The 22,403-nt window shown below is 38.6% G+C and overlaps 3 protein-coding genes across 3 annotated transcripts; all 3 read left to right on the forward strand.

Moving 5' to 3' along the window:
• Positions 1–1,245: 1,245 nt before the first annotated feature.
• On the forward strand, positions 1,246–5,351 carry LOC147818797 (uncharacterized). Its single transcript, XM_087175545.1, has 9 exons — positions 1,246–1,344; positions 2,511–2,578; positions 3,015–3,062; positions 3,213–3,277; positions 3,394–3,431; positions 4,154–4,233; positions 4,485–4,547; positions 4,727–4,777; positions 5,135–5,351. Exons 1-9 carry the CDS (start codon positions 1,269–1,271, stop codon positions 5,186–5,188), a joined length of 543 nt encoding a protein of 180 aa, XP_087031671.1. The 5' UTR covers positions 1,246–1,268; the 3' UTR covers positions 5,189–5,351.
• Positions 5,352–6,470: 1,119 nt separating this feature from the next.
• ddias (DNA damage-induced apoptosis suppressor) lies at positions 6,471–13,364 on the forward strand. The gene is made up of 5 exons (XM_023411916.2): positions 6,471–6,890; positions 7,245–7,406; positions 8,067–8,175; positions 9,622–9,935; positions 10,288–13,364. The coding sequence occupies exons 1-5, from the start codon at positions 6,769–6,771 to the stop codon at positions 12,137–12,139; spliced, it is 2,559 nt and encodes an 852-aa protein (XP_023267684.1). The 5' UTR covers positions 6,471–6,768; the 3' UTR covers positions 12,140–13,364.
• A 2,933-nt stretch (positions 13,365–16,297) lies between these two features.
• On the forward strand, positions 16,298–21,033 carry LOC111659119 (uncharacterized). The gene is made up of 3 exons (XM_023411945.2): positions 16,298–16,552; positions 17,699–17,823; positions 17,974–21,033. Exons 1-3 carry the CDS (start codon positions 16,547–16,549, stop codon positions 20,690–20,692), a joined length of 2,850 nt encoding a protein of 949 aa, XP_023267713.1. The 5' UTR covers positions 16,298–16,546; the 3' UTR covers positions 20,693–21,033.
• Positions 21,034–22,403: the final 1,370 nt, after the last annotated feature.

Genomic DNA, 22,403 nt, shown 5'->3' on the forward strand with positions numbered 1-22,403 from the left:
CTGCTGCTTTACAACTAATAGAAAATAATTATTTTGAAAGTCCTATACCGGATGTAGCAGGTATGGACAGGTCCGTCGCAGCTCCTGTGAGGACGATGAAACTGTCTTCCCACGTTTATCAAAGGCCTAATTAGAAAAGTATGTAGCCAGTATGCACAGAATCAAGTCTCATGATCACAACATTTGGAATTAGTTTTTCTGTATTAATCATTATTAATCAATATTTATATATAAATTGTTTTATATACAAAGTCATTTATGTAAATTATAATTAAATGCACATGATCTGTATTGTGTGAAAAACAAGTGGGCTCAATACATTAACATTGTGTGGCAGCATTGAAAGTTTGTTTTCATTTCAGACCATCTATAGATGGTCTGAAATAGCAGAAGCAGAGTTAGAGTAATATGTGCAGAATGTGCAGTTGAGCAGCCTCACATGTTGCAGTGCTGCCTTCTCTTTTGCAGTTCATAAGAAGAAATTATTAGTTAACTTACTAATGCAAGAATATCTTGAATCTGTTCTCAGTGTTCTCAGCAACATATCTCAAATGCAGAAGAGGTGCATTTCACAAAAGAGCTTTATGTTGCAAGAGCTGTTCTGCTGACATGTAATGAGTTATCAGAAAACAGGTAGTCATCTGGTTATTTACATCACTTTTGGAGGGTTTTAATAAAGAATGACCTTGGTGAATGATTCTACTGGTTATTTGCCCAAATGTTCCAATCTCTCAACACTTCTCTGCTCTGAAAACAAAACATCAGGCTGTCCCACTAGATTTTGAAATGCCAGGTAGTCATCATTCACTTGAGGAAAGCTTTGTAGTTGACCTAGAGTTTGCAACAAATTATCCGTTTCATGTTAAATGTAGTTTTCTTATGTGAAAGACGTTGTAACTTGGGTTTTGGAAAGTGTACCATAAATAAAGACCATTATCATTATTAAAATGTTATAGCAACTAAATTGGTCGCAGATAAATGTAGACAGTGGCGTCGAAATTACAATAATATTTGGAATGTAGCCTAAATAGTCGCTCAAAATGTAAATGCTCAAGTGACTTACAAGTGTCTCAAAAGTTGAAATTTAAGTAAGTTTGATTAGTTGACTAAATAAATGTAGGCCTACTACATTTATTGTGATTTTGGACAGTTAATATTTTACTGAACTGTGTGAGGCTAGATTTATAGTCTTATTTTGAAAGTCCAAGGCCGGATTTATCAGGGACCGTCGTGTCCGGTCTGACCGCTGCTGCTGTGCGGAAATTAAAATGTCTAACGCAGGTATTGATAAATCATCACCAGTGTTAAAGGCCTGGATCGCCCTGCGGCGGCTTGACAAAAATGGTTCGTAAGTGTTTTTTTTTACTTTACGATCGTTGATTAATCTTTTTTTCAGCCACTGATGTACTCGGTCTGTGCGTCCGTGTCCATGGCAACCAGCCTCTTTAACCCATTGAAAGGATTGTGATTATGCTCATCTTTTTTTCAGACAATGGCATAAATCAAATGTATACATATATATATATATATATATATATATATTTCAAACACATACACACGTTATTCACAACTCTGCCTTAAGTTTTTCTCTTTACTGTAGCTAATGTGCAGGTGTAGCTGGTAACGGTCATATCCTGGTTAAAGAGAACAGCAACAGCTGCACTTGACTGTTGAGTGTTACGAGCTTATTATTAGACCTTTGAAAGCGACTCAGAAAGGGAATTTAAAATCTTTTTAATCTCAATATGAAATTACTGTGAAACAAAATGATTGTGTCCATGTGTGGTTGTAACTAATGGCTTTCTTGGTTCATAAATAATCTTACTAATACTTTATCACTTTATTGATGAGCATTGGGTTGTCACATTGTGAAAAATCATTGGTATGCAAATGTTAGGGATTGATAAAGTTTTTTTGTTCTGTTGTTTTTTTTAAAATAATAATCCATCACACCTGCCAAATGTAGCAATGTTCAAAATCCCCCTGACATGTTTAAAAACAAAACATTGAATAATGTTTGTATTGTGTTTCCAGAAAAAAACAGTTATCTTCTTATAGGCCTATATCTTTAAACTGATAAATGTTCCTGCTGACACATTGAAGAATCCAGATAGATAAGCAAACACCTTTAATATCAAAAGTTTAAATACCAGACACAAAATGTCTCCTACATGATGGTAAATTCCATTCTTAGAATATTTGCTCTGGTAGTTCAAGTTTCCACATCTTAAGTTTCATTACAGTAGGCCTCTAAACTACTTTAATAAATTGTTGTCCAGATGCCGTGCAGCACTTTTCCAGGACTGAGGTCAAATTATCAGTTGGAGAGGTTTATCTGAGGAAACAAATCAAATCTTTAACCACATGTACCTAAATGTTGGTCTAAATAATGGTCTGACCTATAGATAGATAGAAAATTATAAGTGAATCATTAATAAAGCCATTAGCTACAACATTTAAATTCTAATTAAAGGGTGACATGGTGGCACCTCATGGTGTATGTGTTGTAGATGACAGAGTGGTGGCTCTTCGAGAAGTATCCATTCCTCCAGTGGCTGATGTCACCGTGATCACACAGGTCTGAAAGTGGTCCACCTGCTTCTTGTATGTTTGTACCTGCACAGTAGTCCAAATGTATTTAACAAAAGTACCATCTATACAAACGATTTGTTGAGATTTGGTTTGTTATAATTCTTGCAAACTATTTGCCAGTATGTGGGAACCTTACAAAACATATTCTGGGAAGATTTAGTTTTGAGTTGTATTTATATTTATCTCAATTATTGTCAGTTAATGTGATTACCTTTTTTTGACAACTATTAGTGTGCATGTGTTCGTTATACCTCACACACACATTACATGAAATGGACCTACTTTGCTCTTGTTCACCTATTAACAAACAAATTCAAAATACTAAATATAAGAATTTTTTTTATAAACCTCGGAAAATCCCAAACTGTTGTTTTTTTATGTTGTATAGTTCATACATCTTTTTATATTGTTTATCTTTTCAGATCATCACTACTAACTTTGGGCTGAACTCTTCCGATGTAATTTTCAAGGTATAACAACTCATTTGCCCTCACGCCTACAGTATATCTCAAGCATATATTGTTTTAAAAAGAAGGGAAAAAATGTTTTTGCTATAGCTGAACCTTCAGTATGGGGTTAGAATTGTTTAAAACACAGTTTCTGCTTTCATCTGTGTGCAGATCAGGAACCACCATGGCTGTCTGATCCCTCTGAACAGCTCTATCCCTGCTAACAGCAAGCACATGTGAGGAGTCTTGACTGTGGACGTTGAGCTCTATATTTCTATACATCTATTGAATTTATACTCCATTTACCAAGCACTAAGTGATGTTTGCTGTTAACATACATTTTTCACCACAGGCCTTACGTGCTTGAGGTAGCCAAGACCTTTCAGCATGGTAAGAGTGGATTCAACAATCTCTTTGACAGTGTTTTCTTAAACCATGGATCAAGCTCTGGAGAGAGACCTGTTCTTTGCGCTTCTACATTTCACAACAATGTTAACTAAACAATTTGATATTTTGGGAAATAGAGAAAAGTTAGATGACAAGCTCAGTACCACTCTCAAGTCTGTACGATAAATGTGAAGCTTAGCTTAGCATAAGGACTGGAAATGGGGCCAGCTAGCCTGGCTCTGTCAAAAGGTAAATGCTTTAATTAAAGCTTATGAACACATTATAACATATTTGTTATTGAATTCAATGTTTTTCCACCTTAGTGTGTTCAGATTAAACAAAAATTATTCCAACTTTATGGGCAACGATCAATTTAATAAAACAAATGACAGATTTTCCTGTACAGATATCACTTTAGATGCTTAAATTTAGATGCTTGGTTTCAAAAATGTACAAGTACAAATCAAAATGGATTGAAATCCATTTTGAGTTACAAAGGAGGAGAAAAGGAAGCACAGTATCACCGTTCCTGGCAAACTTTGTGTCAAAAACTGCTTTAGTGCGCATGGTAGTTGCTGCAGAAATGTAGTAATACACCCTTACTTCTGACTGAACCATACTATTCCTATTTTTTGCATATTATATAGGTGAAAACATAAATGTAACCTTTCAACTCAAAGGCAAATGTTTGATGTCTGTAATGGCTGTTATTTTACTGTTTTCAGTGCGTCCCAAGCCCAGAACCATTCCCATGACTGTGATCAACAAGAGCATGAAGACCAGGCTACAGACTATTGACAGGAGGGTACGACATACTGTAAATAACTACCAGTGGTTTAGTGACAGCATAGGATGAATGTTTCACACTAACTAATTCATTTATAGTTTAACTATTCAGTAGTGCTGGCCCACAATAAAATGACTAATTAATTAATCATTTTTAACTCTAATTCTCCTAAAACAGCGGATAAAAAGCAGATAAACATAGCTCAGAACAATACAATATACAGTATGACTTGCCAGAACATGAATTTAGATTCCAGTGTTTTATTACAGATTCAGAGACTGGAGGACCTTCTGCCTCAGATCAAACTCAGGCACAATGAAAAACTTGGCCAGGTATTTCGCTTTTCTCTTAGCCTTTTTTGAGCCTGCTTATGAGTGCAACCCTGGCCACTTACTCCTGGTAATATTTATTGTGACAATATGAATGGGATAACTTGTGTTATTAAACTGGTATTTTACATTCCTGTACATCTCTACAATCACCTGACCATGGCCTCTTTGTCCTGTCACAGGAGATTGAATGTCTCAACCAGAAGCTGAGGTTTCTTCAAAAGAGGATGCAGGTGGGACAGTCTGATTAAAACTTAATGTGCATGCAACAATGTAGTTAAAATTTTAAGTTACTAGTTTAAGGTTGCTATGGTAATTTTGGTTCAATGCAAATATTTTGTCTTTGATTAGCAGGCATACCTTCCGACCTTCCTAGAAATTTACTCATAAATCTGAGGTCTTCCACAGACCACTTAAATTTTTTTGTCGAATTAACAAACCTTGCATTTTGCCATTTTATAGAACTTATACTTGAGTATTTAAATGGAGTCAAGAAACACTTCCGAGGAATGTGTTCTCCAAGTCTCTGCATTGTTTTTGCAATCATTTTTCAGTTTCATGTTTGCACACACTATCCTGCTCTGTTGCAGGTTGCAGAGTCTCACAACTGGAAGGGGGTGCTGACCAGAGCCCCCCTGTGGTGAACCAACACCAATATTTCCAGCTGTTTTAGAAGACAACACAAGCTTCAATCTTTGGGACTATGGTTACACTCATTCACTGCAGATATGATCATATGGATCATGGATTATGATGTGGATGACCCTTGTACCTTGTTTACATTTTAATAAAGCGTGTCCGACCACATGATCATTGTGTTTGAATTTCAAAAACGTTGAGTCATCAGTCTGGACGGAGTTTTGGTCTGTATTTATCAAACATCTACGAATGACACTACAGAAGTCTCTAAAGTGCCAACTTAAGAGTACAAATGTTGTTGACCATGTGTGGACAATAAAACCTTTATCAAGACCTTACTTCTTTTCACAGCCAAGTGCAACTGTAAGAGCAACTCTCAAATGATCATGATCAAACATCATAAGGGCAACGCTCCCTAAATGTGTGTTTATGACACCCACAGCAAGATTCAGAAAGGAAGAGGGACTGGCACACAGACTGGAAGCTATATATAAGTATTACTGCCCTCAGTTTAAAGGTACTGTAGAAGATTGTCACTGCCACTAGATGATGCACTAGACCACCAGCATCTCTGACCAAAGCAAATGCTTCATCAGACATGTAACATGTAGCCATTAAGTTATTTACACATTGAGGAGAAGAAAAGCCAGTTTTGAGTCAAGCTGGAGCCCTTTAGCCGTTTGTAAGGCTCTCCATCTTGGTAAGGCCAGACCACTACTGGCTCCATGGGGAAAGAAATTCAGACTTGGACCTCTCCGGTGCGACCATCCAAACAAGACAGTAAACAGTAAAAACTTCACAGATGTTTTGGCGGTCCACCGGCCTAATGTGATGTGAGCCAGTAGTCCCCATGGCCTGTCCGTCCGCCTGTGCTCTGGTCTTATGACTGGATACCAAAATAACTCCACTATATCTTTACGTAAAAAATATTTGTTTGATGTTGTATTATTGTTTAAGTAATGTTCAATTAAAACTACTGTATGTCCTCTCTTATGCATTTTCCCTACTTCTTACATTAAATATTGTGATGGTTCAAGCTTGGTGATCTCCGTCGATCCTTCCCTGTGACAACCTGAGGGTAGAGCGAGACAGAGAGAGATAAATAACGTTTAAATAAATTCTTAGATAAAACCCAATTGTCTGTCCAGCCATATATCTTACTGGGTTTTGACCTAGTCTTGTTTTGTACTGCCAGTCAACTGAAACACATAACAGACTCTAACAGCCACATCCAGTAGGTGGCGGTAACGCGCCTACACGCTGCATCGTCAACTGCCGGTAAATGAAACTAAAGAAGAAGTACATAGTGTCGCAAATGAGTGATTTCAAACAACTGGAGAGACGTTAAAACCGATATTTCCTGTGTTTCATATTTTCGCATCGGTACATTTGGTTCTGTCTTGATTCATAATTGTTGTTACTGAAGTTAATATAACACTCTTTTTCTTTGCGTTTCGTTAGATGTTTCAGTTAGCCGTGGTTTAGCCAGTTAGCTAAAGCCAAGTGCCCGTTCCTCAGGTTAAGCCAGAGACAGTTGAGAAAGTTATGGTATATAGTATCTTTGGTTAAGCTCTTCACAGACTAAATGTCTGTTAGACGGGCTCTGGTGGATTGTGCTGTGTTGTCTGTGCAAGATGCCCGTGTGTTTTATCCCTGCTGTAAAGGCTGCTTCTCAAGGATTGATGTTGAGCAGCAGGACGCGACGAGGTAAAAACACAAACAACCAACCTAAAATACTCTTCGGTTTCACTTCTGAAGCGGAATCAGTGGACTAAAGAAACCACGTTCATAACTTTACTCTGTTTACATACCATGTGCACTTGTCCAAGTTAACTGAAAATGAATAACGGTACTTTATTAAGTGCCAAGTTCAGAGATAGCTGTGTAAAGGTTGTATCTGAGTGAGCTAAAACCTGAAAATGAATTCCGCAATTGATGTATGCTACTTGGAAAATGCATAACATGTATCTACAAGGTAGATTAACTATATAACACTATTCTAGTTGCCTCTAACTGAATTAAACATTACACACTCATATGTATTCTGTTTACCCACCACAGATACAGATGTTCCAAGTGTGGTTACAGCTGTGTGAGGGAACGGGTCGATTACAGATATCGTCTCTCACTGAGGGTAACCCGGGACAGATGCATATTTGGAGTAACAGTATTTGGAACCTGCTTGAACCCATTCTTTGGCATACATGCAAGTGGATTACAGAGGTGAGTAGAGGGCATTATTTTTTTAACTCCACATTTTTGCACTTGATTGATAGATTCATTGATTTATTATTTGTCAAAGTCTGTCATATTCATTTTAAGCATGCACATCTACTTTTTTTTGCTTTCATCTCAGTTTCGTTGCTCTGTATATAGAGCACCACATCATTTAGCCCACATATTGAACATTGTGCATACACAATTTAAGTTTTTTATGACTATATCGGTCATTATCTGGCATTATTTTGTGGACATTGTTAAACAGAGATAGTAAGCCTCCCTGATCTTGACAAATCTTGTCTTATTATCAGTTCAGTTAGTAAACAGTGGCCTAAACAACTGTGACGGTCATTACATATCTGGCATTTGCTGTGTGAAATAGTTCCCTTTGTTTTTTGTATCTGACCGTTCATTTTTTATTTTAGAAAACTGAATGAGCTTTTTGTGATGTTACTAGAAGTTTTTTTTTTTCAGCTGAGATCTACTGTTTCTGCTGTAAAATTCTATGGGATATGGGAATGTATGTATGTATGTATCTATGGGATACATTTTTACAGTTAACTATATTTCACCAGTGTTTAATGAGACACATCTGAAAAGCTCACCTTTTTGCAAGTTAAGTGGAAAGTGGTGTGCATTTTTGTTGTGTTTGTAATTTTGTAGGTTGGTGGAGAACACAGATCTACCAGTTGGAGCAACAACCAGAGCCTCACTGTTGATGAAGGCTGTCGAGGACTGTTTCATTGGCAGACATTTCATCTTTGGTATAAAGGTACTATTGCTATTAGGTATTAGGTATCATAATGTCTTATGCAAGGCAGGTATCAATACTGATACTTATTCGTACTATTAGCTTGATGACAGGCTGAAATTGGATAGTGGGTTAGTTGGTTAGATTTGTGTAACACAGTAGCAAACATTAATAAATCTTGACAACTTTCTCAATGTGTTTTTGTATTTGATGAAATCTCAATCTTATTTTAGTTTCAAAAACATCTCCAACTTGTAATAATATTGTAATTACAGCTAGAAATAATATATTATATGCTTAATTGTGATTTGTTTTCTTTGTGTAGCTGTGCCTCATGCTGTAACTCTGCCAGGAATAGTGTAATAGCTGTTTTGTCAATGTTTGTGTTTGTCAGAATTTGTCAATGTCTGTGCCATATTAACTGACATAAATATACTTTTATTTCTGATTGGAATTAACAATGATTTTTGAGTATTTGAAACACTGTTTTCCACTTTTGCCAATGGTCAAATAATAATAATAATACCTAGTGTAGCGACTATCTGCACTATTGGCACATTTGCATAACGGCGTGCCAGAATTTTCCATATTCTGCTCTTATCTTTCATTCTTGGTTAATCCAATTACCGCTAATTTATAAATGTATTATCACACAAGTAAGATGAAAAGTTCAGTACAGACAAAGGTTACTTAAAAAAAACAGAAACCTGCCTGCCTTTTTCAAACAAGGTGTCCGTGGCAACATTACCATGCTGGTGCAACGTTAGCGATGCATTTTACATCAACCAACGTTGATTGGTTTGCCAGTGCTGAAGAGGGGAGCAACCATTGGGGTGGTGATTGAGTAGGCTACGGCAGCTAGGAGTATGGGAGAGCCTATGGTGGATAAACCTAGGAAGCATCCAAGAAAGGTTTCTGATGTTCCAGTAAAAAAAACTTGGTGTTTAGAGGCAAGGACAAACACGGAATACCATTGGTACAGCTTTTATTCACTGAAGAATGCTCTTTTTGTAATTATGCTCACTGCCAGAAGGGGGAGACAACAGTTTCACACTGCAGGTCTACATTGGATAATACTGAGTATCTGAACTAGCAACTGCAACTAATGATTATTTTCATTATTGATTAATTTACTGATAATTTTCTTGATTAATTGTTTGGTCTATGAAATGTTAGGAGTCCATAGTGACATCTCTAGATCTCTTGTTTAGTCAAACCATCATTCCAAAACCATGAAGATATTTGGTTTATTATAATGTAAGACAAGAAAAAGCATCAGCAAATTTTTACATTTGAGAAGTACAAACCAGCAATTTAAAATGGTTTTTTATTAATTTTCTGCCAATCAACTTATCAACTAATACTTCCTGCTACAATTTGAACAACATGTCCAAAATGTGTGTTTAATTAAATTTTGTTTTATGCTGGGTGATCTGAATCATCTGCGTTCTTATCTGTGTCGTTAAGGTAACCGGAACAGAAAGTGGGCTTTGGTTTGGAGGACCTCTTGGAAATGGCTCCAGCAGTAAAGACACTGTCCAGTTTATCGCCAGTCAGATGATTCTTCCTAAAGCTACAGGCCTGAGTGGCTGCACAGTGGTCAGTTATTATCGGATCCTTCTTCAGAAAGCTGCAGAGTATAAGCTGGGATCAACTGACCCCAGCAAAACCTCCAGACCTCCAGAAACAACCCTGCTGCTGATTACTCATCAGTCTCCAGCCACCAGCTTCAATAATACCACACTTTCTGCCTCGGGTCTTCTTTCCCCATCTCCACAAAGGTAATGCAATTAAGGAGCTACTGATAACTACTGCTTTCAATCTGATAATTCTCAATACTTTATATCAAGGGCAGAGTCTGTGGGACTGAAATTGCAAAGAATGAACTTAAAGATGTTAAAACAGGAGATGAGGTTGCCTCACCATGGACAGTCCAGCATGCTTGTACTGATATCATGCCTATGTTCTATAACTTCTGAAACCCACTTTGAATCCTGTCTTTGTCCTTCCTATATACTGCAAAACATGGCTTGTTTTACATGGCTTTTATCTTTATATTTTAAATCTGCTTTTTCTATTTTTTTCTTATTTTTTTGACATTTCTTGACAGTTGTTTTTTTTTTTTCATCATAGATCACAGCACCAAGACTCCACCCTTACTCCGACCCCTCCGTGGCAACAATCACTCGGACTAGTTACTTCATCCGCGGAGCAAGAAGAACGCTGCAGTACCCAGGTCAGTGAAGATGAGAACAGCCAACAGACAGACAACAACAAAACACTGCATCATGTACACAGAGGCTTCCTGGAGAACCATAAAGTCACAGAGGAGAGAACACTGTCAGCTCTTCTTTCTTTAGAGAACAGTTCTTACAGTAGTCCATCATTTGCCAAATACCCACACACATCAGTTGTTGAAAACACCCCCATCTTGAACACTTGGCTCACTCCCTCCCAGCCTGTCCAAAAAAGGGATTTACCACTCGGCTCTAAGACGAAGGGGTTTTCTACCAAACAACTCACTAAAACCTGCTTGTCAAGCTCCTTTGCTTGGGAGGATTTGCCTTTCTCTGAGAGTCTTTCAGAGTTTTTGTGTGAGGAAAAAGATTTTAACATTATTAGTGAAATTGAGCCACATCTAAATGTTCAAAATCAGAATGAACCAGTAAGAACCAACCTGGAAATCAGATCAGAAGACAATAACTCATCAATTGAATCGACTTCTGTTTGTGAAAGTAACACAAAGATAACAATTACTGGATTACTGGATATCACTAATACACCTGCACTGACCAATGGAGGTGAGAGACATGGTTTATCTGACCAGTTATGCAAGAACTCTGTTGGATGTGTAAACAAGAGTCAATCCAGAAGCATTTGTTTCCACCAGTGTGATCAGGAGGACGAAGAAGCTAGTTCTCTGTCTTTTGAAAACAAAGAAGAGCAGCTTGAAGAGGATCCCTACGATTTTTCCGCAGACCTATTCAGTTGCTCACTCATGATTGATATGAACTCAAAGATACTCGACACACATGCAGGAACTGACACGGCAACCACAGAAGCTTCCTCACTGCTTTCCAGTCCAGACAAACAGCACCCGAGGACTGAAAAGACTAGTGTCCCGCATTCAACACCAGTCAAACAGAAACTGAAAAGTAATAAGTGCATTAATAGAGACAGTTTCATTCCACCAGGCGCACAAGACCTTGACTTCATCCCTCCAGCTCAGTCCACCCCAATTGTAAAAGTAGCTGTTGTGTCAGGGTCACCTGTCTCCTCATACTTCTCCTCAACGTTAAGTGAATTCAGTTCACAACCAGACAGTCAAGATTTTGGTGCTTTTTACAGTGATCTGCCTGAAATAGGCAGTAAAAAGCAGACACAAATCAGCCCTTCTCTTTGTGAATTGAAAACTGTCGGTGCTAAACAGCTGCCCCGGTGTGGGAGGGAGTCTACAAAAGAAAACTGGGTGTATAGCACAACATCCAGCAGACACAAATACAAATCTACCCCAAAGAGGTTCTGGAAACCAAACAAGCATAAAAATCTTCCGCCGGATCAGCAGCACCTGAGGGTCCAGAGAGGGGCTCTAAACCTGGGTTCGAGAATAAGGATTAACCACAAATGTGACTCAAGTATTTGTGATGTGACTGTGTGTGATCATGAGGACAATTACACAATTGTTCCTCCTACTCCTGCTAAAACACGACTGAGTGTGAAGCTCAGAAGAAGGCAGGCTGATAACAGCAGTAATTTGGTTTCTACGTTGAAAGTGCAGCAGGGAGATGGAGTTAATTGTAAAAGAAATGTGTTGGATCAACATCCATCATCTCTCACATCATCACAGAGAGGTCTGGCACAAACAGGAAATTGTGACAGTGAAATAGTTAATGAGGGGAGTCTGGATGGATCTAATGGTTACCTCTTTGATGACATGAACCAGACATGTGATTGGTCTAGAGATCTGTTTTCTAACTCGATCTGAGAGGTTCTCATGCAGATAGACCAAAGGTATTTATGCCTCTGTGCTGGCGACAGCCAACGGGCATTACGTTTTCAGGTTGTCTGTCCATGAATGCAATATCTAAGTAACTTGGAGGAATTTCTTCAAATTTGGTACAAATGTTCACTTGGACTCGAGGATGAACTGATTAGTTGTTATTGGTCAAAAGTGAACGTCACTGCAACTTCACAAAAGCCTCTTGAATGAATAAAAGGAAAACAATAATAAAGACCACCTTGAGGGAATTTCTTCACATTTGAGACAAACATTCACTTGGACTTGGTTAGAATTTGGTGGTTAAAGGCATTTTTTGACACAATTTAACACAAATGTCTAATAAGAAAATGATGAAGTGATGACATCACTGTGACATCATAATGTTCTGCAAAATCATTTCTGGCCATTATCCATCACTGTAACTCAGGAAGGGGAGATTGTGACCATATTTCATGTATTTCAGACCAGCAACCCAAATTGTGATAGACCTGCCACTCCCACTATTGGTAATGCTCCAACTTTGTGCATAAGGATCCCAGAATAGAGCACATATATTGAACAATAAAGATAGGAGAGAGACTGTTGAAAGGCACTCTAGGAGCAGTCTTACTTGACACGCCTTCTGCTATACACACAGTGTCTCTGAACTCTTGTGGAAAGCCTTCTCAGAACAGTGAATGTTCTCACTGGAGCAAAGGTGGGGCAACTCCTTAGCCGGTGATTTTCGAATGAGATATTCAACAATCAATATGGTTAATGTTTGGATGTCTGCATACTGCTAGAGATTTATTTTGAAAAGAACCATCACCTGCACATGGTTTACTTTTAAATATTTCAGGCTTTTACATGATACGTCTCAGTAACTAAAACCTTCATCAGATGAACTGTTAAACATTCAGGTGTGTTATTTTTACTATGTCTGAGGTACAGTATTTGGACTACAGTGTAGGATGTGCCATGACACCTTATTAACTCTGTGTTCTGAGCAGCTGTCTGCTGCTTTACCTTCACTGCTTTACCCTCATAACTGGCATCATTGACTTATAACCTTGTGTGTACACAGTTGGTTTTACAACCATATGAATGTTATTAAAGTGAAGAGACACTAAAAGGATAATGTGTGTATGCTTGGGTGGGTATGTGATTAATTTACTGCTGCTGCTATACCTATGGGCCACTGGAATTTAAATATTAAAATTCTTGACACAGACTTTCTCAATGGCCTTGTTTTTTTATAGCATTAAAGACTTTTTTGATATTAGATAATAGGAGGGAGTATAATATGAAACAAAGAACCCCAGTTGGATTTGAACCAGGGACATTTTAATTTCAGTATATAGTATGTATCATACCCCCAAGGCCAAAAGACACTCTGTCACTCTTGAAAGCTCTCCAGTGTAATTTGACTTACTGTGCTCCATGGTACAGTACTTCTGTTGGCAGTAGAGGCCTTAAGCTGACTTGCTTGTCTGCTGCTACTATGTGTTTTTTCAGGGGTGTTAACGTAGGGATCAGTGTGTACAATGTCATGCCAAAGAGCTAAGAATAGCAGAGACCAAATACCATGACTACAATGTTCTGGATATGTGGGTCAAAGAGAGAGAGCAAGATGAAGATGATGTTACATGTGTAAAAATGGAAATTGGATGTAACAACTAGAGCCTTGTACTGTATGTGTTGCAGAGGCAGGGTTGGTATGGGTCAGCTGTGTGTGTGTGTGTGTGTGTGTGTGTGTGTGTGTGTGGATGTTAAAGCAACTTTATTTGAAGTGCCAAATGTTTCTCAGACCATGGATCTTGGAATAATCCTGAGTTATGAATTCTTTTTTTTTTTTTTCATGTGCATTTACTTCTGAAGCCTGTCTTCCAGCTCCACCAGCAGGTTGACATTTCTAGTTGAGAGTGAACTGTCCGAACATCTGCTGGATGGACTACCATGCACTGTGGTGCAGACATTGATAGTTTTTGTGACCTTGCACCATTATCTGATCAAAATTTCAAATTGTCCAATACTTTGATTTATGTATCTGAGTATTTCATTTATGATTAGCATTACATCCTCATAGAGATACTAGCATGGCTGCAAACTCCAGTTTCTCTCCACCCAGCTGTGTTACAGCTGTGAAAGATGCCCATTCATTAAGAGATACAAGGAAAGCTGTAAAGAAAATAACAAGATGCATTCATATTAAATAAGTTATATGCCTTTGTGGTGTATTGTTGCAGTGCTTCTGCTGGCAGAGAGATTATGTTGAATCCACCTTGTAAGATCTATGCTTGAAGGTAAAGTGCAGAACTTAAGCTATATGTTAATACTCAACAGCTCAACAAGTGTCCCTGTGGTGGCTGCTATATTATGTCACACAGGCACTGCAGTCATTGTGATGTTTGGTGTGTGTGCACATGCATGCCACTGGAAAATATGACCTTGAGTGTCAGTAAATATAACCACAAGTGTCAGTTTCATGCATTTAGGATTATAAAGTGCAGTATTATAAAATCACACATCACATCTTGAGAAATATGTTTTTGTTTGACCTCACTGCAAGGCATGTTTTCTACATTAACCACTTTTTCTTATTTGATTTTGATAACTTTGTTTTTTTTTTTATTTGTAACTACCTCTTTGAACTACCTTTTTAACTTTTTAACTGATTCAGCAACTGTGTCTTCAAAAATGCTGTTTTTTCCTTTTCTTGTTTAAAAATATGATGTTTAAATGATATTTGTAATATTTAAAAAAATATGATTTTTAAATAAGGTTTGACACAAATATTATTTATTAAAATTAGCCCTAGGCCTTTTAATTGTTTCATGAATAGTCCCAGAACGCGATGTGTTTCCAAAACTTGCAGCTGTGCTGCGTGTGTGCCAAGGGAGACCCTTCTCCTTTGCATGCAACTAGCACAGTACGTGAGCTGTGTCACCAGTGAATGGAAACACTGAAAGCCACTACATGTTGAGTATAAATGTGGTATATTGCAACTTTCCACACACCACACTCAAATACTAAAAGCACTATATTATATGATATATAATATAAAAATGAAAGTTGTATAACATGGTGCATCTGCAGCTATTTTTGTATAAAACATTACAGTTGAGCTAGGAATAATCTATTAAATTATTACTTTTTAAAAACAAATGATCTCTGTCACTTTCAATCTGTTCTGTCTGTTTTTGAATGGCGAGCTCACCTGAAAAACTACAGTTTGTAACTGTTTGCAATATCTTTTTTGATATACATTTTTTACATACTTTCAGTAGGCACCAAAATTGCCTTTGCAATAAGATATTAACTTGTAGTTACTGCCACAAGACTTTATTTTAAAATGGTTCACTATGTGATGGTGTGTGTTGCAGTAGTATTTCCGTTGCACAGTTGCCAGAGAACATGTACTACCGTCCTGTGGTCTGTCAGAGGGGTGGCTGTAACTTTAGCCTGCTGTGGAGATGAAAAAGCATGACAAGCACATGGTGCGGAAGGGTGGAGAAATGGCTTAGTATGGAGTTGTCAACAAAGCGTCAGCCGGAGGGCGGCTCATACTCTTGACACTGGAAAAGCTTCCCTGTGTAGAATTAAAGCAGATAGAAATATTTCCAGGTAAATTACAGATTTCTTCTTCAGCGCATCCACAGTTCCTTGTGTGCAACTGTAACAATTCAGTGGAAAACTCTGGAAAACTCAAAACTTAAAGTTGACAAATGAAGCCAATTATTGCTTTAATTACAGATCCAGTTTGACATATACAATGTACTGCACTGACAACCTTGGGTTCAGGAGTTCACCCTTAAACTCCACAATTCAAGATCACTGCAAATGATTTTGAACAGCATCTTTTGTTTATTTTGTAACAGACCATGATCATGACCTCTGACCCTACTGCAGGAAAAAGACAAAAGAAGTAAGTTACCTTAGAGATGGGTTAACCCTGTATTAATGACAGACCCAATCCTGTGCTAATTTTGTTTCATAATGACAACTTTACTGTACACATGTAATTGAAAAAATGACTTCTCTGATACCATCTTCTTATGATGTGAATAGAAATAATGGATCTATGTGTTACACTTCTGTGGTCTCATGTTGGTTCTCGGTGGGCTGGTCACAGTCCCCCTCCATAACAGGTCATGGAGATTCTGACGTTAGATGCCAGTGCTCCTTATAAGCACCTGTCCCTTTGCATCACGGCACACTCCCAATATGAAAAGCGTGTGATTGTTTTCCGAATGAGACAGTGTGCGTAGATAGTAGACTGGGACTATATAGACCCCATGGAGGTTCTGTTTTCCTTTCAACTGCAAACAAGCCCTGGTAACACTCTGCACACAGCGAGTTCTTCACTGGAGACCACAGTTTAGTGTGGCTTTGTTGCTTTTCTCCCAATATAACATGGAGGTAAGGAATATTTATTTCTGTCTTTAACATTTTCAAGCAATCTTCTGCTATAAAGATAGTAAACACTACTATGACTTTACTTTCACTCATATATTAATCAAGTAACTGTTTGCTCATTATTGGGGTGGTGGCTGTTCATTTTTGTTCTTTATAGTAGCTGATTGTGAACATGTATTGACAGTTGTGCAAATTGAAAGTATGAATCTATTATCTTGTTGAAGTGCTTGCAATGAATGGTTCTACATGGTTTAAAGGTCCTGTATTGTAGAAAATTAGATGTCTTTTTTGATTATAAAGCAGGTCTAGATGCTACAGAAATACTGTGAAAGTATCAATGCTCAATCCTTGCAGAAACTGTGCCTTAAAACAAGATATGTTAATTGCTGAGAATACGGTACCAGAGAACATGTTAAAAATGCAGCTTGTTCATTGGTGCACCGTTAGCACCTGCTTGTTAACGTTTCTCTCATTGTCAGCTCGAGATCAAACATTGACAAGCTACCACTAGCTAAGCACCAGGCCTCTCATATCATACATTATGGTAAGGCTTAGGGGTTAGGGTTACAGTTGAAACCCAATGTGCGTTTCAATTCTATTATTCCAATTGATTGACATGATTGTTTTTGTAGCAGAATAAAGTTGAAATTAAGCAACAACTCATTATCATTATAAAATGACAGTATAAAACCAAAGATTCACAACATCATTAGTAGTTAACTAGTTACGGTAAATCCTTTCTTTGTCTCTTCTACTATTTTTAAATGTCCTGTGATTGTCAGAGAGCAGAAATACGCAACTACTGCGTGTAGAACGAATTAGAGTTAACATCTTCTCTTCCTGGAGCACAGTCACAACAATAGCTCCTTAAAACGCAGGACTTCTGTAAATTTGTGATACCTCCATCATGGCCCACCCAGACGCTTTGTTTGTTTGTTAAGATGAAATGCCATCCACTTCCATACGCGGTTACAGCTAGGGTCAAGGCTTATGGACAACATGACTTAGAATAAAACAAATATGGGACCTGTAAACTGTCTGTAGCATAAGACAGAAAACTTCTTGTGTATGTACACTGTGCCATTCTTCTGTTTAATCCTGTTAGCTAAGCAGAAGTAACTGCTACTGACTGAGCTCTGTACTCTCCAGGCATCACCCTATGCCCATGCAACATCACTATTGATGAGTCTGAACCTCCAACGAGAACGAGCTCAGTTCTGTGACTGCGTGGTCAGACAGAGACAGAGCCCAGGTCAACTCTACCCCGCACACAAGTGAGCAACATAAACGGCTTTTATTATTGCAAGCAACCATACCCACATGTACATATTGAACAAATGTTAGAGTGTTGTTTATATTGGTTCTTTTTTGTCGTAAATGATTTTATGCAGCATCTCACCTATAGTTGGTCTTTGCTCCCGCAGGTGTGTCCTGGCAGCCTCCAGTCCAGTGCTGGCATCTATCTTGTCCTCTACTGGGGCCCTGGTGGAATTGCAGGCACCATGTCTGTCTGGCTCTGTGCTGGCACTTATTTTGGAATACATTTATACAGGGACTTTGCCTTACACTCGCAGCCATCAACACTATTACAGTCTGCTCAGTGCTGCCTGCCACCTGCAGATGGATGAACTGCAGGAGACTCTCAAAGCTTGGCAACGGACTGAGGTGAATGATGCAGATAAAACAAATGCTTCCACTGGAACTGTGAACCAGCCATATGCAAGTTCCCTGGATAGAGGGGATCATCAATATTCAGCCAATGTGGAAACATGTGATGAAGCTCAGATACACTCAGCCAGTAGAGATTCCTGTATTAAATGCGGAGAAACGGATACACGTGGAGCTAGCAGTATAAATGGCGCAAACCGCCATAGTAGAAGAGATGTAAGTACTTTAAGTGATGTCAGCATGTGTTGTAGTACATCTGAGCCCTGTACTGAAAGTCGTGGAAATACAGGTAACTGGAGACAAGTAACTATTCTGACACCTCAGGAATTGATTCAAAATATCCCTTGCACCGCTGAAGTGCATGGAGTGTCTAAAGTGGACAAAGAGGTGCAAAGGGATCAGTTTCATTCAGCTGGCACTGTAATACCAGAGAAGACTTGGCAGAAGAGAACAGAAGGGGATCTAGTGAGGACAAATGAGGACAGGAAGAACTCCTGTTCATCCTCTCCCTCATCACCACATCCGTGCTGTGGGGCAGTGCCTGTCATCCGTCACAGCAGCAGAGCAGCTATGCTTCAGCTGGCAGGAGTTTCTGCAGTGCCTCCTTACCATCCAGTATCCCAGCTCTCAGTCAACTCCAGCCGGGCCCCTGTCTCACAATCAGCAAGCATACACAATGACAGCATTGATCAAGGTATTACTACTAAACACAAAAATCACTATGAGGTACAGAATCAGGATTACGAAAACAAAAAAACCCACACTGGAACACAGTGTTGGGATTACCAGAATAGTTCAGATCAATGTGCAATGCAGGCTTTATGTTACAAATCCAGTGCAGATCAATCTGACATGCTAGAACAGGATTACAACAGCAGCAATGTAGGTTGTTTTATGAAGCAGAATGATGAACAGTTGGACAACACATTATCCCACATTACAGACCTTAATGACCACCATGCTCATTGTGATTTATTTCAGAATAAGAATCACACAAAACATCTTAGAGATGATTCAGTGACACAGAATAAGGTTTGCAGTGATTTCATGAGGGGATTTAAGCATAAAACTGAGCTCAGTTTTGATGATTTGCCGTCCAAACATCAGTCACTGTATTGGTCTGATTGCCACGATGTTTCAATGTCAGCTGGAGCAGATGAGCTCTCACAATATCCAAGAACTATGCAGGACTCAGACACAAGAAGTGACTCTAACTGTGAAGATTGTTGTCCCACTGGAAATACCAAAGAGGAACACAGTTACTCTAGCAGGTCTCCAGCTGAAATCAATAGACAGGACCTCCACTGTAAAGTCAATGGACCTAAGACAGATTGGTACCCAAAAGACAACAGAGGCACAGTTATGGAAGACGAAAGACAGAGTTCTGATGTTTGTTTACCTTTCTCTACTACACCAGAATCAAATTTGGATAATGTCACTGGTGGTTTCTTTGCCTTTGAACGGCGCACCTCTCTGGACCATGAAAAGATCTCAGACACTGAAATCACAGAGCCACACTTAACTTTTACAATGCCTGTGGACAGCAACATGTCTGACTCAATATATAGTCTTGCGGGGCAGTCATACCATGGGCATCTTCATTATCACTGCCTACCACAGGAGGACACGCACTTCATGCACGAAGACTCTGATCACAAATGCTCCCACACCAGCCACCCTGATCATTCTGACCAGTCCAGTGATGAGGAGGAAGCAATGAGCTTATCCAGTCCAGGTCACAGTCCTCTGAGGCAGCACTATGCTACGGCAATGACAGACCAGGTTCTACTACTGGACATTAGCGCCAAACCTGCTGAAATGCATGTGTCCCATGGATCTGAAGAGGAGGAGAGAAGTGACACATTTGGAAATGGAGTCAGGAATAATGACAAAGAGCAGGGGAATGAAGGAGGAGTTGACAAGAGAAATATTAGAGCCAGAAAAAAATTTGGGGCTGAGAGTTTTGATGAAGGTGACACTCAATCTTGGGTTGCAGCGACAAATTTTGGAGAAGGAAAATTTGTAGGTAAAGACCAATGTAGGCCAGGAGCTGACGCCATACGTAAAGCTGGGACTGTGGAGGAGGTTTCCAACCCTAAAGAGGGTGAGAACCAGAGCTGTACCCTGACAGTCTGTTCACCCCTTAGTGTGCCAGACACTGTACAAGCATCCAAGTCATCTACCTTGTCTGTCTGCATAGCTCCTACCCTTTCAGCCAGCATGCCAACAAATATATCAGCTCATCTGTCAACTCCTCTTCACCAACCTTTCCAGTGTTCTCTGTGTGACCGTTCCTTCAGCCAGCGAGGCTCTCTGAATAGACATGTGCGGAGCCATCTTGGCGTACGGCCTTTCCCCTGCCCCTGCTGCCCTATGACCTTTTCACGCCAGTACCGTGTCACAGAGCACATGCGTGTTCACCAGCGGGGTACCCTGAGGAATGACTTTCATAAGCCCCCTACTTCTTCAATTTGAGACTATGCGGCGACGTCGCAAAAGTGAAGTGTATGTTCCTGTCTTTGTATGACAGTATTATTCAAATGTTTTTGTTTGTTTTCAGTAGTTTAGGATAACAATAATTTTTTTCCATATTTTGCGAATACATCTGAGATGGAAGAGAATTAGGGCATTTTTGAGATTAAGATCTGAGATTAATTTCCGAATTCATGGGTGAGTATACTCTCTGGAGGCCAACAATGGGAGTTAATCCTGTTAATGTTGTAGTGCAAGAAAAATTGGCCATTCCAAATAAGAAAAAATAAAGAATATATAGTAAACAAATAAATTGCTCAAAGCAGCTATAATCAATATTTTTATTTTAACAATTGAAAACAACTACTTTTTTTATGTGAATGTTTAAATTATCACCCCATTCTTCCTGCAGATCTTTGTCTCTCAGCAAATTTTTTAGGTTTTACAGTCGACAACTTTACTGTTTTGCCAGAGCCAAAGATTTCCCTCAGGAGTTGGTAGAGACCAAAAAGAGAGATAAGAGAGTAAATATTGAGCCTACATTCTGCAGGTGGCCTGACACAGGACTCCAAATGAATGGTAATGTTTCTCTGTCTCTGCTAGATATGTAAATAGGCAATTGTTTGCTACCAAAAAACATGCTAGTTTTTTGTTTGTTTGTTTTTTGTTTGTTGTTTTCAAAAGAGTTTGTTTTCAGAGAGTTTATTCTTCTCTAGCAAATATTTACTGCAGTCCACAGCAGAAAAGGTGGGCTATAATTAAAATGTTAATAATAAAGAAAATAAAAAGAAAATTATGACCAGAGGTATACATACATACATACATACATACATACATACAGTACATACATAATGTACTCTCATTTTAATGCATCTTCCTACCATAACATGTTAACACAATGTTGGTAGCTAATTTGTGGCCAGATTTACACACATGACTCCATTCCATTCAGTGCTATAGAGTACCCGTAATCAGTAGGCACTCCAGTGTAATTAACCACAAGGATAAACTATAGACTATATTTTCACTGGCAGCTGATAGTTGCAAATCCATAACCACAAATTTCCACATTTCAGAACTATAGCAAAGATGATTACACTATTGTGAATACTGTTTTTCCTGAGGTGATACTTTTTTTAGGCACCTGCTTCGTCAGCAGGACTCAGTGTGACTCAGCAAACCCAAAACAGAGTACAGACAGTGTCTCAAACCATGGTGAATACAGTTTGATCACAGTCCACCATACACAGAGATATAACACTTGCAAATTATGTATGAAGTTACTTCACACTGTATTTCTCTTGAGTTTACACAGTACATCCTAAACAGTTACCAGTTGTCTTTCACATGTCAGATGAGACTCATATTCCCTGTTTGGACTGTGTAGGCTGTCAAACTGTGCTCATAAAGTGGCAAATGGCAAATGTAATTATCATATGACAAAAACAATTTTAATGGCATTTCCATTCCTTAATTTATGCATGTCCATATGGTGTGTAATCTAGAGGACATTTGAAACTAGAGATTAATTACAACTGCTTTTTTAAATTAAAATTGATAGAGAAAGCTCCTCTTAGATCTATTGTTATGTATGTCTAATGTACAGTGTGTATTTGACAAGATGTGATGGACTCAATTTTAGATAAATTTTTTGTTGCTTTTTCTTAGCTATATTTTGGTTATGAACACATAAACTTCATGTGTTTGTATGCAC

The sequence above is a fragment of the Seriola lalandi genome, unplaced genomic scaffold (assembly GCF_002814215.2).
Source record: "Seriola lalandi dorsalis isolate HSWRI2012SDOR001 ecotype SW California unplaced genomic scaffold, Sedor1 jcf7180002054474, whole genome shotgun sequence".
Taxonomy (NCBI): domain Eukaryota; kingdom Metazoa; phylum Chordata; class Actinopteri; order Carangiformes; family Carangidae; genus Seriola; species Seriola lalandi.

Coding starts and splice junctions, on each gene's coding strand:
- LOC111659119 (XM_023411945.2), top strand. Junction 17,824..17,973: donor CAACTCTACCCCGCACACAA/GTGAGCAACATA, acceptor TTGCTCCCGCAG/GTGTGTCCTGGCAGCCTCCA.
- ddias (XM_023411916.2), top strand. CDS start 6,769: ATGTCTGTTAGACGGGCTCTGGTGGATTGTGCTGTGTTGTCTGTGCAA. Junction 6,891..7,244: donor GAGCAGCAGGACGCGACGAG/GTAAAAACACAA, acceptor TACCCACCACAG/ATACAGATGTTCCAAGTGTG. Junction 7,407..8,066: donor CATGCAAGTGGATTACAGAG/GTGAGTAGAGGG, acceptor GTAATTTTGTAG/GTTGGTGGAGAACACAGATC.
- LOC147818797 (XM_087175545.1), top strand. CDS start 1,269: ATGTCTAACGCAGGTATTGATAAATCATCACCAGTGTTAAAGGCCTGG. Junction 3,063..3,212: donor CTTCCGATGTAATTTTCAAG/GTATAACAACTC, acceptor ATCTGTGTGCAG/ATCAGGAACCACCATGGCTG. Junction 3,432..4,153: donor AGCCAAGACCTTTCAGCATG/GTAAGAGTGGAT, acceptor TACTGTTTTCAG/TGCGTCCCAAGCCCAGAACC.